The sequence below is a fragment of the Trachurus japonicus genome, chromosome 11 (genome assembly GCF_045865225.1).
Source record: "Trachurus japonicus isolate A0001 chromosome 11, Traja_1.0".
In the NCBI taxonomy this organism is placed as follows: domain Eukaryota; kingdom Metazoa; phylum Chordata; class Actinopteri; order Carangiformes; family Carangidae; genus Trachurus; species Trachurus japonicus.
The window spans coordinates 29,370,580-29,386,553 of NC_140917.1; the positions used below are offsets into that span (position 1 = coordinate 29,370,580).

Below are 15,974 nucleotides of genomic sequence, written 5' to 3' on the forward strand. Positions count from 1 at the left end.
GAAAAAAAAAACAACAACAGGCACTTAATTGTGGCTTGTAACATTAAGTTGCCAAAGTAGCGCTAGACTTCCCTCATATCCTACTGGTTGCTACGACAACGGGGGCCCACAGCAACCACCCATGGTTACCATGCGCCATCTACTGACGTAAGGTGGTAAACCAGGTCTGTCATTCCACACAAATACTGCAATCTATTAAAGGGATAGTTCAACATTTTGGCAAATTGGCCCATTGCCATAATCGCTATATGGCAAAACCGCTGAACGCAACGCGCATCAGCGGTTTTGTATGAATTTACCTCGAAAACGGCTCCGTTTCGTATCGTTCCGTCATTATCTCATAGCGTGGTGGTTGTGCAGGTCACAACTTGTCTACAAAAGCGCTGTGGAGTTTTGGGATGTTGAATTTGATGAGTTTAATGAGGGAAACCAAGAAATTCCGTTAGCCTCCATAGCGTAGCTCTGAGCAGCCAGCTGCTGCGCTCCGCCGTACTGAAAATGGCTTACACCTACAATTAAAGGTAATGAACCTACTGCTATGACTATAGCGATTATGGCAATGGGCCAATTTGCCAAAATGTTGAACTATCCCTTTAAAAATGTTCAGGGTGCCACACTGACATGACATTAACAAATGATAATGTTATAAGAATTTAATGAAAGAAACTTGTCCAAAAGCATTTGCTATTTGTTCAGAGGAAGGAGGAACTGCTACTATGATGTGAACAAATGACTAGGCTACATGTTGTGGAGGTTGAACTAATAGTTATGAGAACTTTCATTCTGATCTGAGAATAGCACCAAAGCGATTGGGGAAAAACTGTAGCCTATAACACTTAGGACATTACAAATGGCTTCAATGACTTCTTTGTTTGTTCAGTTTAAGTCATACGTTTCAGAGGAAAAAGTTAATGTCATTAAAAAAAAGGGATTTAATGTGTTTAAATTTGTGTTTTTATGCTGTTTCATTGAAATAAGTTAGAAGTAGGCTACAAGCCAAATTACAGTACCGCCATCTACTGGCCGATTTTGGTGCAGCGGCTAGGATTTAATATTGAATGAAACCTTTATGCAGCAATCACAAATAATCTATCATTTTATTGTCATTGCAACAATTTCTCAACTTTCGCCACCAGGCCCCAGGGGGTTCCTGCACGTGTGTGCTGAAGGTGACAGGTTAACTTGACAGTACAGTAGTTCTGTTTGTTTATCATGTCAGTTTTGTGTGTTTGTTGGGATTAAGAACATAATTCCCTGGTGATAGGCATGCTGAAAAGAAAAAAAGAGAGAGAGACGCGCCTGGGTATTGCAGCTGTAAAAAAAAAAAAAAAAAGAAGAAGAAAGAAAAGAAATATGATGTGTCGGAATGGCGGTACCAAAAAGTGTGGGATTACCGGCATGTCTAGATAGAGGGATGTCGATATAGTGGGATGTCTAAATAGAAACATAGCGGAGTAGCGGGATGTCTGAGTACCGGGCGGACCCCCCCTCGGTTTATACGTTGATATAGATGGATTATTTGTTTACCAACACGGCGGATTCGCGCTTCAGACTGCAGAAAGAATGGAGCTTAAACAACAGCGGTGACGAGGTGCTGACATAGCCAACAGCATTTTGCCAATATTTTAGAGACCCCCCCCCAAATTTCACAAATTATGTGTTCAGGGGATCTTAGACCCCCCTGGCCTCCCCGTAGTTCGCACTCTGCACACACACACACACACACACACACACAGACCCTCTCTTGTCACACTCGCGCCATCCAACCATGTCAGTCAGAAAATTCCACAATATCTCGGGCTGCGTAGGTCTGGACCATCCATCCCTACTGTTATGAGTGCTGGATTCTGATTTATTTTGCATTTGATGCGGCCTCTTTTAAGTTGCATGTTCTGTCACTGCTGCAAATTTCTATTAAACTGTGCGTAATCGCGCGTAATCCTCGCCGGTGAAACACTTCGTCCATTTATGGATAAATTAGTGGAAATTAGTTAGTAGCCAACATTAACTGAGAGTTATAATAATAATCATTAAAAAAACGACATCAACATACATACACAACATTACATATGTTGAAAATAGTGTACTGTAGGCTATGGCATTGTGTGTGCCTTACAGTTTTATCAATGAATCTACACTCACTAGCCTATATGTCGGCCCGCTTCAAAACTCATTCCTGTGTGTGTGTGTGTGTGTGTGTGTGTGTGTGTGTGTGTGTGTGTGTGTGTGTGTGTGTGTGTGTGTGTGTGTGTGTGTGTGTGTGTGTGTGTGTGTTGGAAGCGAACTTCAGCGTCGTTGCTGGTGAATCAGCTGCTGTCCTGATACACACTGTGACATATTTTTTCATGATGCCGTTCAGGCTGATTCTGAGAGTTTATAAATGACGGCGTAACGTGCGATGCCGTTGAGAATGATTCTGAGAGCTTATAAATGACGGCGTAACGTGCGATGCCGTTCAGGCTGATTCTGAGAGCTTATAAATGACGGCGTAACGTGCGATGCCGTTCAGGCTGATTCTGAGAGTTTATAAATGACGGCGTAACGTGTGAGGCCGTTCAGGCTGATTCTGAGAGCTTATAAATGACGGCGTAACGTGCGATGCCGTTCAGGCTGATTCTGAGAGCTTATAAATGACGGCGTAACGTGCGATGCCGTTCAGGCTGATTCTGAGAGCTTATAAATGACGGCGTAACGTGCGATGCCGTTCAGGCTGATTCTGAGAGCTTATAAATGACGGCGTAACGTGCGATGCCGTTGAGAATGATTCTGAGAGCTTATAAATGACGGCGTAACGTGCGATGCCGTTGAGAATGATTCTGAGAGCTTATAAATGACGGCGTAACGTGCGATGCCGTTCAGGCTGATTCTGAGAGCTTATAAATGACGGCGTAACGTGCGATGCCGTTCAGGCTGATTCTGAGAGCTTATAAATGACGGCGTAACGTGCGATGCCGTTCAGGCTGATTCTGAGAGCTTATAAATGACGGCGTAACGTGCGATGCCGTTGAGAATGATTCTGAGAGCTTATAGATGACGGCGTAACGTGCGATGCCGTTCAGGCTGATTCTGAGAGCTTATAAATGACGGCGTAACGTGCGATGCCGTTCAGGCTGATTCTGAGAGCTTATAAATGACGGCGTAACGTGCGATGCCGTTCAGTCTAACTCTGAAGGCTTAGTGATGAAGACCTGATGAAGTTTGGTGCGAGTATGACAGAGGTTTTCCTCAGACCATATACCTTTTCATCTGAGGTCTGACACTGAAGTCTGATCCTGAGGATGTCCTAAAATGTACACCGTACCCGTGTGTCTGAGTGCAGCTATGGTGTCGCGGTGCTGTTTTATCTGGAGAGCAAAACAACAACTTGTCCTGACCATAGACCAGACCCCTGTCTTTCCGCCAATTCACCCAGAAAACAAATAGAGGGCAAGACAAAATGAGGGTAGAGACCCAAAAAAATGAGTGTGTCTCGCAGTGCTGCGCTGTGTAGTGCAGACGTGCCTGGCAATGACTTGCGGGGCAATGGGAACTGTCAAGAGCTCTCTTAGCTCATGTCAGTTCTATAAAAAGAAAGATAAGAATAAAGAAAATATGAAAAATAATCCCAAAAAGGCACAGATGTAGGATCCCGTATCAAATATTAACATAATGTGCAGCAGGGGTGGAGACAACTACATGACTCTCTTAACCCGACCAACCAGTCATTTTAAGTTAAGAACAATGTCATGCATGATTACACTCAAACTAAGTGTAGGGAGCTGGTGTTTAACTTCACTCTTCGAATGAATATTCAGATCATTCAGATGTCAAAAACATTTAAGTCTCTATGGACAATACAAGAAGCCAGAATGCAGTATTTTTCATCCTGAAATATTCAAAAATAAAGCTAATTACTGTTTTAGTGGTGGAGATAAAAAACAGACTTAAAATACTAATGACACACAAAATTCATCAACATCCCAGGAGTTGTTTAAATGTTTCTGGAGAATTGGAATATTGATCTATAGCGTGTGTTTGTGTAAATTAGCATACAGTTAAGATGTGGTGGTAGGTGTGCATGTTTACGTATGCGTGCATGTGTGTTTGACTATCTGTGCATGTGAGTCGAAACAGTCTTCATTAGGCTGACGGAGAACTGCCGCTCAACAATCAGCTATTAATTAAGTGTCAGAAGCATTTAACGGTCAGACACGCTGGCGGCTGACTCCCATGATGCCAGACACTAATAACAGCTACAATCTGCCAGAGCCGAGGCTCTGCTTACACGGCCGTGCCAGGCAACACACATCCTCCAAGAAAATGAGCACATACTGTACATTCAGTAAAACTGCAGCCATAAGAGCCGGTTTCTATCTAACATCTACTTTCAGGCTCTTGAACCTCATTCTAATAGAAGCACTTCCTTCCTCCTGCTACAGTGTACTTGGCTGCCACTGTGGTTTCCTCTGGAGCAGAATCTGCACCATGTGAGAACAATTGTTGCTGAGAGCAGTTCTTAATTTGTGCTGCAACTACACTGGACCCACTATCTCTATGACACAATTAGAATGGCATTCTGCTTAGTTAGAGCAGGTGTGTAATTAATAGTCCAAGCAGCATCACCAGGGTTTGTTTTGTTAGGGACTATTGTGTCCAATAAAAGGCTGAATTTACTTTGGATTTTTTTTTAAAACAGTGACACATTATATGCAATCAATTACAGGAACTGCAGTAACATTTCAAAGTACAAAAGTTTTACTGAAGCTGGTGTTTCCAGATAACTGTACCAACATGCAGCAAAGAAAGATAAAAATAGAAAAGAAAGACAAAAAATAAAAACAATAGCCACATCAGGTTTAAACAGGCTTATGTGGAAAACATTCAGAAATTGCAAACTAAATAGTGTTTTGTTACAGGGCTTAATAGAGGCTTTGCAAGGCTGCACTGTTGAATCAGTTCTCACAATAACAAAAAAAAAAGTATGTATATATGTAGGGAATGTTCACAAGGTCGAGGTTTTACTTTCTTTGAAGCAGACAAATATTATTATATAGCATCAAGATGATCTGGACCTGCTTGGTCTCTGATGACCCGCTCAGGAAAACAAACCGTTGTGTTTGTTTTGTTTGAGCCTCCTCCACATCAGGATTTCATCCACATGGAAAATGGTATGGAAAGCACATTGCTGAGTCACTGCATGCATGAGAGCAGACATCAGTAAACAAAAACTGAATCCTAATACGCCCGTGGACACACTCACCAAAAAATGTGGACAGTGGCCAGGTCTGCAGGCATCCACATGGCTCTAATGTCTTGCCGTATTTCTGTTCAAGGCTCTACTCAACTCTTACATGGCTGCCATTTACAATCCAAATTACAAAAAGCTTTGATGCTGCCATGGCAACTACCACTCCAGTGACAGACTGGTAGTGTCAGAAAAATGACACAGGATGTTAAAGGGCTTGATGCCCTTTATCCACATCCATGTTGCGCCATTCAGTATTTACAGCTCTTCCTGAACTCAGTTGGACATATTCATTTTTGCTTCATTTTTATTTTATTTGTATAGCTAATTCTTCATACAGAAACAAAGATGTTAGTTTGCTTCACTTCACTCAATGTACTAAAAACCCTTTCTTTGGTGCAGAAAATTTGACTACTCAAATAATACCTAATGATGTTAAATTACATATAGATGTTCTAGTGGCAGGGAGCTAAGCAGCAGTCCTTTGGCACTAATACAGCAAGATAACGCTGCTATTTATAAGAGGTCCAATAAAAGCAGCACTGAACTAAGGGAGTAACATAAAACTGAATCCTCTCCAGTAGCAGGCAATGATAAATTATGGGCAAAAAGTGCATGGATACCAATTGTAAAATAGGGTTAGAGAAGTTAACAGTATTAGAACCTAATGTTCACAGCACACTACCCACTATATACCATATAAAGATCACATAGTTACCTGAATAATGTGCTGTAGTAAGGCAGACTACATTTATATCTCTTCACAATTTGTAATGTCAGTGGCTTTTGTTAAATTGCAAAAGCCAGTTTTAAGTTTCTTTATGATTCAAGCCATCATCTAATTCTGACATAAACGATTCTCCATCCAAAGCATTAGACTCAGTGCCATTTGAGCTATTAGCTGCCATCTCATTGATATCAAGCTCTACACGCAAGGCAAACTGAAACTCAGTTAAACACAAGGCCATCAGAGGGACCGCTTTGAATAGTGCATGTTTCATAAAAAAGGCACACAAAAAAATAAGCTCAATGTCATATCATACACTGAATTCATGAAATGTAACCCTTCACAAAATATACCAAATAGAGGTCCTACTCACTCGCGAAAGATGAATTCAGACAGGCTCCGTGCAGAAAAGCATCATAATCGCTAAAACTTGGTGGCTGTGAAAAAGGTCCAGTGCGTTTTTTTAGATGAAACAGGAATTTGAAATTTGAGTTCATGGATCAAGGTCTATGGACTCATCCATGTTAAATCAACTTCATCTCCAGTTTAGCTTCCATAATAGCCGAGCTTGTTTTGACACAACAGTAACAATAATATGACAATAGCCTACAACTGTGTGCCAAATCTGTGGAGGCACCAGTTTAACCAATGCTAATGCTTCCTGACAGAGCAAAAGCTCCATAACCGCTACAAAGTCATCCGTGGAATGATGGGGCAACACAAACACGCACGCTGCATGTGCAACAGCCATATTCTTATTCAAATGCAAGCACTGACACATAAGTGTTCCCAGGACTAAAAATAAAAAAAAATCATTTGTAGCCTAGCTGGCTTTATTTTTTTGGACTAATTTGTGTACATGTGTTTTTGGCATGTTCTTCATGTTTTTATTTTTTATTAATCCATTCTCATCACTTATTCTTACATAGTGATGATTGTTTCATGCTGGAGGCTACTGGTCACATTTAATCAAAAAAGTGGCCCATATTATTAGTAGCGAAATACAATCTCTAAAGAGCAGGCTGCATTGCTAATATTGTGTGAAGGCGGTATATATTAATAGAGGAAAGACAGGACTATAATAGAGCTGCTGAATGATGCTGAATGTGAAATCGGGGTCATTCAGAGTAAATCGCTCTTTGGCTAAAAGAAAAAAATAAATACTTTTGTGCATCTTTTCTTACCTAAACCAATTTCACCAGAACCAGCAGCAAAAGGACAAAATCTCCGAGGTGCTCGGCAGGTAACAAAAGCCCCTCGCCTCCTGTCTTTCAAGTACAACACACACAAACAGGGCCACAACTTACTGCGGGACTCTTTCGCCTCTGTCATCGCACTTTTGTTTGGCCAACTCCCTCGACTTAAGGGGGGACAGGCCTCATTTTTCAATTAGCCACTGGACTCACTCGTGCTTCACTGCACTCTCATCACCCTCCATCTACTCAGCCCCCACCTTCCTCTCTCTCATGCTAATATGAACGAGGGAGAGAGGGGGCAGTGGTGGTGGAGGGGGGGTAGAGGATAGAGACACTATTGTAGATGAGCTCTGATGGCTGCAGGAGCAGGCTGTGTTGCTGGGAGGACTCCCTCTGATGCTCCTTAACTCAATTTCAGAGGAAAAAAAAGAAAAAAGAAACACGTCATGGTGACTAACTAGAAACGCAAATACTGTCTGACTGATTTTTTTATTTTCAAGTTTTATAATACAGTGCAAAGAATACGTAGAATAGAGATAGATTTATAATTCCCCTCAGAGTCAGGCCATACGGTAAGTAATTTGAAGTTGGAGAAAAAAACACACAAGACTGGTGAAATATTGTCTTTTTTATCCTATTTCAGACACCTGCAGTGACTTAATGCTGAGGAGGCAGACTGCTTGAGTCGTGCTGCAGGGCTGGCTGTGTGTTTTTTTTTTGTTTTTTTTTCTTCCTTCAGCTGACCCAGTTGGGAGGCACATTGACTATGCAACTAAGACAGACGGAAGAGAAACTTGGCAACACATGACTGGATAATCATCACGGTACTTTAATATTCAAGAGGGAGAGGGAGAGGGAGTGATAACATTAGGGAAAAGGCACAAATATATGGGAGGCGCTGGGGTTGAGATGCGAGGCGAAGAAGGAAAAAGAGGAAAGGAGGACTAAGAGAGGAGAGGAAAAAGATGGAGAAAAAAAACAGTGCAATGGTGGAGCATAAGGAATGCAGTAAGACATGAGGAGATAAGACTCTCCTTCTATTCCCAGTAGATATTTTCAGACGCTCAGCAAATGTTTCTAATTCCCTTTGCCTCCGTTAGCCTCCTTCTCTATGGCTACAGATTAAACATGAATAAAGAGTTTGCAGGAATGGAGAAAAGAAGAAGAGAAAGAGAAGAATAAGACAAGGAAAAAAAGGAGTCTGGTGGTTGCCATGGTGACGGGAGGGGAGAGATTCCAGAGTGGTCTCGGCCATTACGCAGTGTGTTGGGGAGATGGACTATGCAGCACTTAGGCTTATTGCAGTGTGGGCTGAAACAGAACAGATATCTAATATAGACGAGATGGGCTCGCACCAAAATGGTGGATGGTGAGCATGGGCCTAATAAAAAAACACAGGCTGTAGAACACTGAGGTTTTACTGCCAAAAGCCGCGCTGAGGAAAGGAAAGCCAGGCCGAGGAAAAAAAGAAACCCATCCTAACTGAGCGAATGGATGGATGTCCAGTGAGTAAAAGCCACATGAAGATACTTATACTGACATACAAAGGCAGACAGATAAATGTATGTACATATTTGCATAGAAACATAATCAGAGATACACTGATCCTTTCCAAATAACAAGCCAAGACCATGCACTCTATTACGACAAAGCCAAAAAACAACAGTTGTCATCTTTGGCCGTGCAGCGGCTCACATGGGCAGGCAACACAGCTAAAGATAGGACAGTGTTGTCCTGTCCATTAAGCTTTAGCTTAAGACAAAGGGAGCATGATCAATTCCAACAATCAACAAGCCTCTGTTAAAGCTAATATAATAATAGCCTTTTCAGTTTTGCTACAGTGATACAGTGAACTTACATGCACATCATGACAATACTTGCACTACTGTCTTTTGCACTTTACTACTGCTGCTATTGTGCCTTCTACTTTATTTTTTACTACTAGTTTAGCTTAGTTTTTTTATTCATATTTATTCTAGACTGGTATTTTAGATTTAGATTTTTAAATGTTTATTGTCTGTTTGTTTATTTACTGTCTGCACCAAGGGTCTGAGAGAAACACAATTTTGATTATATTATGTCCCGTACATATTGTGGATTTGGCAATAAAGCTGACTTTGACTTTGATTTTGATAACCCATAATTCCAGATGTCTCCTCTACAAGCAGAGAGGATTAAGAGATAATGGAAAGTATATTAATTAACATATCAATTTATGTCTATTTTTAGCATCCTAATGTAAATATACATGAATTTAATTCCAGATGTATGCTGATGTTTAAAAACAAGTCATGATTTACATCTGGCTAGTCACTGAAACCATGGAAGTGACATAACACAGCTGCAGCACAGCTGTGGCATGAAAAAGCTACATTCAGAGTATCGCCAACTACAATGATTGGAGGTCTAACCAGGCGACTGGAGAGTCGACTTCCTCCACACACACCACTTAGGCTTGTACTTTTTTGTTTGGGGCAGAGAAGAAAAAGGAACCTGACAGTGGAGAGTTTGTGTCGCCACTTTACGCAAGACATAGTCAATTATGGGAATACAAAGATTCCCTAAAATAAACACATCATTTGACACTCTGGTTATGGTTTAACTTGGTCCATTAAGGACTGCAGCTTAAGAGGCGCTATTGACATGCAGTAATAAACTGAGCTTTCTGTCAGACAATAAAATGTGATTATGTGCTATAGAATTCCATTATGCATATGCTTTTGTGGTTGCCCATCCCATTTTATTGCTCTATAACATGGAAACGTTTGCAGTTAGAGAAGGAGAAAAAGACTGGTCACACAATAAGTTATTTGTTTATGAGTATCTTCGGCTCAAATGGAGTGTAACAAACAGCTTAAATAAACAACAACTGTGGCGATAGACAGAGAAAACCATATGAGAAAAGGGCAAAATGAGCCCGAGCTACGGATTACGAGTAACTCCCTGAGACGATACACAGTGAGATCTATGATTATGTATCTTTGCTTATTGCCTGTTCTCCAACTTGTTCCCCGCTGACCAGCATGGACTATTTCTAACTGTGAACTAATCAAATCAAAGCAGAACAGTGGCTCTGTGCCAGTGGCTCCTGGTCAAACTGACTTTTATACAAGGCGGCACAAAGCAGTGTGTCGGGTTTTGTGACATCTTCCTGGTGTTTCTCTGCTTCCTGGGTAGTTCAATAGCAGAAAAGTTATTTGAAACTTCAAATGACTCCTGCCGACAGCAAGTATGAGACTGCCAAATAAAAAGAAGAAAAGCGCCGCAGTGACAATGTGTTGGGCAAATTTTATATTAAAACCTAAAAACTTTTTTTTATCAGCCAACTAATTATTACTTGACACTATACACAAATATCACAGAATATGGCCAGAGAGACATACAGTATGTCTTTCATGACACTAATTTGAGTGTGTGCTTTAGTCAGCATGGAATATACCCAGAAGGTATTGTTGACCATCCAGCTGATTTTAAGCTTCATGTTAATTCTAATCAGATAAAACAGGTGTAGCCACAGGGGGGGAGGCTCATTGTCTCTGGCCTTTCTGCCAGGGAGCCCTGATGGGGCAGCAGTGACACAGAGAAGCTACAGGAAGGAACATAACAGGGAAGACAAAACAAAGCAGAATGAAGGGGACAGAAATGGGTTCATAACTCTGTGTTATCTGTAGAATAAGAAACAGAGCCCTACCATTCATACTGTACATGTGCTGTGTGATATAAAGACAACTGTGGGTAGCCTTCCATCCATTCACTTGGGGTGAAATGATTCTGTGTTTTGCATATCTCCTCTAACCTAAGGGGGCAGCGCCACATGTCAGCACGGCGGGGGCCTTTCTCTTCTCCCATGTGACACCGGCCACTGCAGTTGGGTCTCGCCACTGTCATATGAGGGTGACAGGTAATTATGGCTTTACACTCAATGTCCCCTGTTGCTCAACAGGCTTCCAAAACCCTAATCCTGTCTCACTGGATCCTGTCTCTCACAAAACTTAAAGGAATAGTTCCCTAAAAAATGAAATTCAGTCATTGTTAGAGGATAATTTCACTTCCCTAGATAGTTTGTGTAGTTAATGGTCAATCCCTCTGTGTTATAGTGGAGAGCTATGAATTAGAGGACTTTCTATTAGATTACTGCTGGGGTCAGTTATCTGCCCTACTTTCTCTCTGAGGAACATGCCAAGGCCATTTCTTAGCTGGTGTGAATCCTTATCTTCATGTTTATGCACTATGGCCAATTGGATGTTAACACATCTTCCCTTTGCAGTCTTGGTCCACCTTTCTAGTATAAGAATCTGAGCTTTGCTGTTTGACCCTTAGAATTGAGGTGGCCTCACGCACTTACGTTGTGTTGACGACTTTTCTATTCTCCTCGATCGAGCCTCCTTCAGCATAAGACATCCAGGACGAAACGGCGACATTTACAGTAGGACATTTTTACAGCCTAAACAGTCTTGTATTGAACTGAACCACTTCAGGAGACTTGGATTGCAGCGGATGAGCAGAACGGAGGAAGATTACAAGGTTTTTGTGTAGTTTTATGGACCTTTTTGTGTCTGGTGCTATTGACTCTCATATAAGGATTTCGTTGGACTACGAACCACCCTCCCGGGTCTCCAGATGAACTTTGAATTTCATTTTTTGGTGAACTATTCCTTTAAGATTTACATGTGGCATGGCTGCACTGACGATGTTTGTCATAAACAATACAATACATGCATGTAGACATAAAACAAAGAGAAGCAAGCAGCTGAAGTAATAAAAGTATTCAAACTAGCAAAGTCAATCATTCAGTGTTGAACACTACATCAACCTTTGCTTTAACGTTTCTGCAAACATAGTTGCAGCAAGAGACAATTTCATCATGCAAGGTCATAAGCTTGACAAGTCTGACAGTTTTGTTTCCACTGGTGAGAAAGAAAGGCACCCAATGCCCCAATTGCCTCCCACTGGAGTTAACAAACAGTCTCTTTGCTCTTTTATCTTTAGCTCTATCCAGTCATGGAGTGTGGTCTTGGGCCTCCTGAGTCGCTTGATGTTGCTCCATTGAGCCACATCCCCATATTCACAATATCTCAAAAAGACTGACAAACTCCTGTCAGGTAATTAGCCTAATTAGTCACTGGCTTGTATTTCCCTCTCCTCCCCAGGCTTGCCTTTCCTCCTGCGTGGGTTTGAAGAGTGCCATCATTAATATCATCCCACCATGGGTCATAAAGCATTCCATGTCACCATGATAAAGGTCCCTGTCCTGGCCTGGGAAGGGAGCGATGATAACCTATCTGGATAGAATGGCTTTGAATATAACCATCTCATGATACAATTAGTTGAATGAATGCTGCTACCTTTACTGTGAGTCACAGTATACACCATATTCTCTCCTTCACGCTTCCTTTATCCTATTTGTTAGGATATCTAAGTGGTTTTGCTCAAAAGCCTTTTTACTTTGAACTAAAAAACAGCAACAAGAGTGGCTAAAAGATTGCATCCTGTTTGAAATTAATGGCATAAATTACTGACATGAGAGTAATAATGCAGAGATGAATCAAGGAGTATCTGACTGATGAGTCAAACTGTCAGAAATCTAGGCAGAGATTTGAGTGGGTTTGAGACTGACCTTGAATTTATCACATCCGCATTCATGGTTTAAGAAAAAAAAATATAAACATCACTGACACACAGACAAACAACTGGAAGTTGCATTACCTTCATAGATGGCTTTAAATCCCTGCCCGCTGACTGCATAGTCAGACAGTAGCCACAGTGTAAGCCTGGAGCCCGTACTCACAATGGGTGAAGGCAGCTGGAACCCCGTTAACCTGAGAACAAATGGACAGAAGGACAATAACGGTCAGACAGCAAAAAAAAAGATCCAATCAGCAGCACAGTTGGTTACAAGGTCAGGTATGAAGCCCGCTTCCATCAAGCCAGCTGTTCCCTCAGGCATTCAAGGATAACTTTTTGTGTAACGAGGCTCTGAATCATCCACAAATTATTAAAATGCCAAGACCTCAACAGGACAGAAAACCTCAACAGATTTCTCTCCATCAGTGAAGACAGAGTAACTGCAATCATTTACCGGCAGTGAATCAGAAACACAGCAGCCAGTGAGGGAATGAACCAACAGATGATCAGGCAACACACATAAAATTGTCATCCTCAGAGTAAACAGCCATTTCTAATGACCCAGCAGCAGGTTTTATATGCCGGATTGAACGGGAACAGGAAATATTAGTCATTTACAGCTGCGGTGAACATCTCTACTTCACAATACAACTCCTCTCTCACACTGGGTGCTTATGTGTCTTTAAAGGGATAGTTCAACATTTTTGGTAAATTCACCTATTGCCAAAATCCCTATAGTCATGGGGGTAGGTTCATTACCCATAATTCTTAAATATGCAATTGTGCATGTTGTTTTGAGATCCGTGGGGCAGAGACGTGAGCTGCTCAGCGAACACAATGGAGGTGAACAGTACAAGGTCCCCTGTCCCTCATCAAACTCATCAAATACACAATGCAACAACTCCAAAATGCTCTGGTGGACAAGTTGTGACCCGCACATTCACCACGCTATGACATAATCATGTATCATTATTTATGTATTATATTATTATTATTATTCATTTATTTATTACAACACACGAAGCAAATACTCAGAACTAGTTGTGCTTTTTAAATCACTCCGCCCAGAGGGCGTGTCTGGGATGTAGTGGTGAATGTGCAGGTCACAACTAAAAGTTAAATGATCTCCAAAAGGCGTAAATTAAACATGAAACACTCTTTTGCAATAAAGAATGGGAAATCCAGGAGACTTGCGCTCTCAGATAACTTTGACCAACGCATCAGACAAGCTTTTTACTATTTACACTATGATAGTTTCCAAATGGGGATCTACAGTAACTATGCAGGGTGCCCAAACCTTTACTGTGGTCATTTTGAAAATGTAAAAGATGAAAATTATACTAAATGTATGTGCATGTGTCATCTGTAACTTTATGCCTTTTGGAGATCAGTTCATCTTCCACTTGCTTAACATTAATAGAAATTTTGACCAGGGGTGCCCAAACGTTTGCATGCCACTGAAAAGGCTACTACTTGTTTCAGTGATAAAGTCTCACTGTACATTTAGTTGAAGTACAACCACCTAGTAAAACTATTGATTTTACCATGATTTCAGACCTTAAACTGGACAGAATGTTGTATGGTTGGAAAAGTTTAATAAAATACTGTAATAAGTAGTGTGGCAAATAAAATCTCCGAGGGACTAATAACCAGTGTACTAAAATTATGTTAGAAACAAGCTACTGTATAGTTTTGAGTAATGAGCCTTGGCTTATTAGCTTTCAGCTGCAGCTTCACCAGGTTCAGCTATTAAATCCATTTCACATCTGCAACCCACATTCTGGCAGTGCTCACGAAGACATGCACATACAAAAAAAACAGGAGTTCATTCCTTTTCTGCCACTCAACACAGGTGACATGACTTGATACATGTGTGCATAGTCAGGAAACGTGTGTGTGTGTGTGTGTGTGTGTGTGTGTGTGTGTGTGTGTGTGTGTGTGTGTGTGTGTGTGTGTGTGTGTGTGTGTGAGAGAGAGATCTACAGATTGTGATAAAGGACAATGTTGCACAACTCATTTTGAGCTCATCCTTGCAATTTCTCTTCCCAGGTGTCGCTTTAATTTTCATTTTCGGTTCCCACATGTACTCTCTTATTGCATGTGTAACCCACTCTTTACAGTCTATTACATCCCTCCCTTTATCTCCAGGTGTTAAGAGAGGCCTCAGTGTTTCTCTTAATCCTCAAGTAGCCTATCACATTGGAGGTTGTGAAAAATTGCAAAACACGAGTGTTGGAAAGATGAATTGGACCAAAAAGGGAAGAGGACTTTAATATATGCACTATTTCACTCCTTTCTGTGAGATTGTCACGGTGGGATATCAGCTAAACGATGGGACACATGTTCATGCAAATAGCCCCATCGCTGACCGCAAATTGAGTTGGAAGGTAGCCATCTTGGTTCAGCAGCACACTGCGGGGAAGGAGGGGGGCTGATAGAGGGTATGGAGGAACTGAAGAGATGGAGAGGTGGCGGGGAGGGGGGAGGGTCTACAAACTGGAGAGGGATTCTTTACTTGTCGCATTTCAAATCACAATCATCTGGCTTAAGCCAGATACGGCCCTAAATCATTTCTCTAAGAGAAAACAAAATGGATACCTTCAGAAAACACACAGAAACAGGCTTCACATGCGAAGGAAAGATTAAATATTTCCATGAGATATGGGCTGTGGCAATCTGAGACGTGCAGCCGGCATTGAGAAAAAGCCAGCTGGGGGATTGCTTGTTATCAAGAAAAAGATGCGATATATGATTGCAACTGAGCGATACAAAAAATAAAGGATATGCAGCGCAGGTGTCTCAAGTGAGTGGTAAATTGATGGAGGGAGGGCGAACGAGACTGAGGGACAGGAAGAGAGAAAGAGAACGAGATAAAGTTAAGAAAAATAGCGAGAGTTTGGGGAAATCGCCGGCTGTTTCCACTGTATGGAAAGCTGAATAATCTCTGAAATGGGGGCCTCCGTGGAGAAGAATAGGTGTATTTTCGCATGGCTGCATCCACACTGAGGAGTATATGCTGTATGTGTGTATAAGTGTTTGCATAAGTGCATGTGTGTGTGGTTGCATGAGAGAGAGCAGGGGTCTATTAAGAGGGCTTTCCACCTGACTGGCCTCAGCATCATCTCAATGAAGAACCTCTGCTTCCAATTATCCAACCGTTACCCATGGGAACGAGAGAGGGGCAGACGGGCGGAGAGGGAGA

At 41.6% G+C, this 15,974-nt stretch overlaps 1 protein-coding gene across 2 annotated transcripts in view; it reads right to left on the minus strand.

Moving 5' to 3' along the window:
* Positions 1-15,974, minus strand: part of csmd2 (CUB and Sushi multiple domains 2) — a 241,768-nt gene that overhangs the window by 189,703 nt on the left and 36,091 nt on the right. For both annotated transcript variants that reach the window (XM_085792239.1, XM_085792238.1), the window contains exon 3: positions 12,854-12,966. In XM_085792239.1, the coding sequence (XP_085648365.1) occupies positions 12,854-12,966 (113 nt within the window). The remainder of the gene's footprint in view (positions 1-12,853; positions 12,967-15,974) is intronic.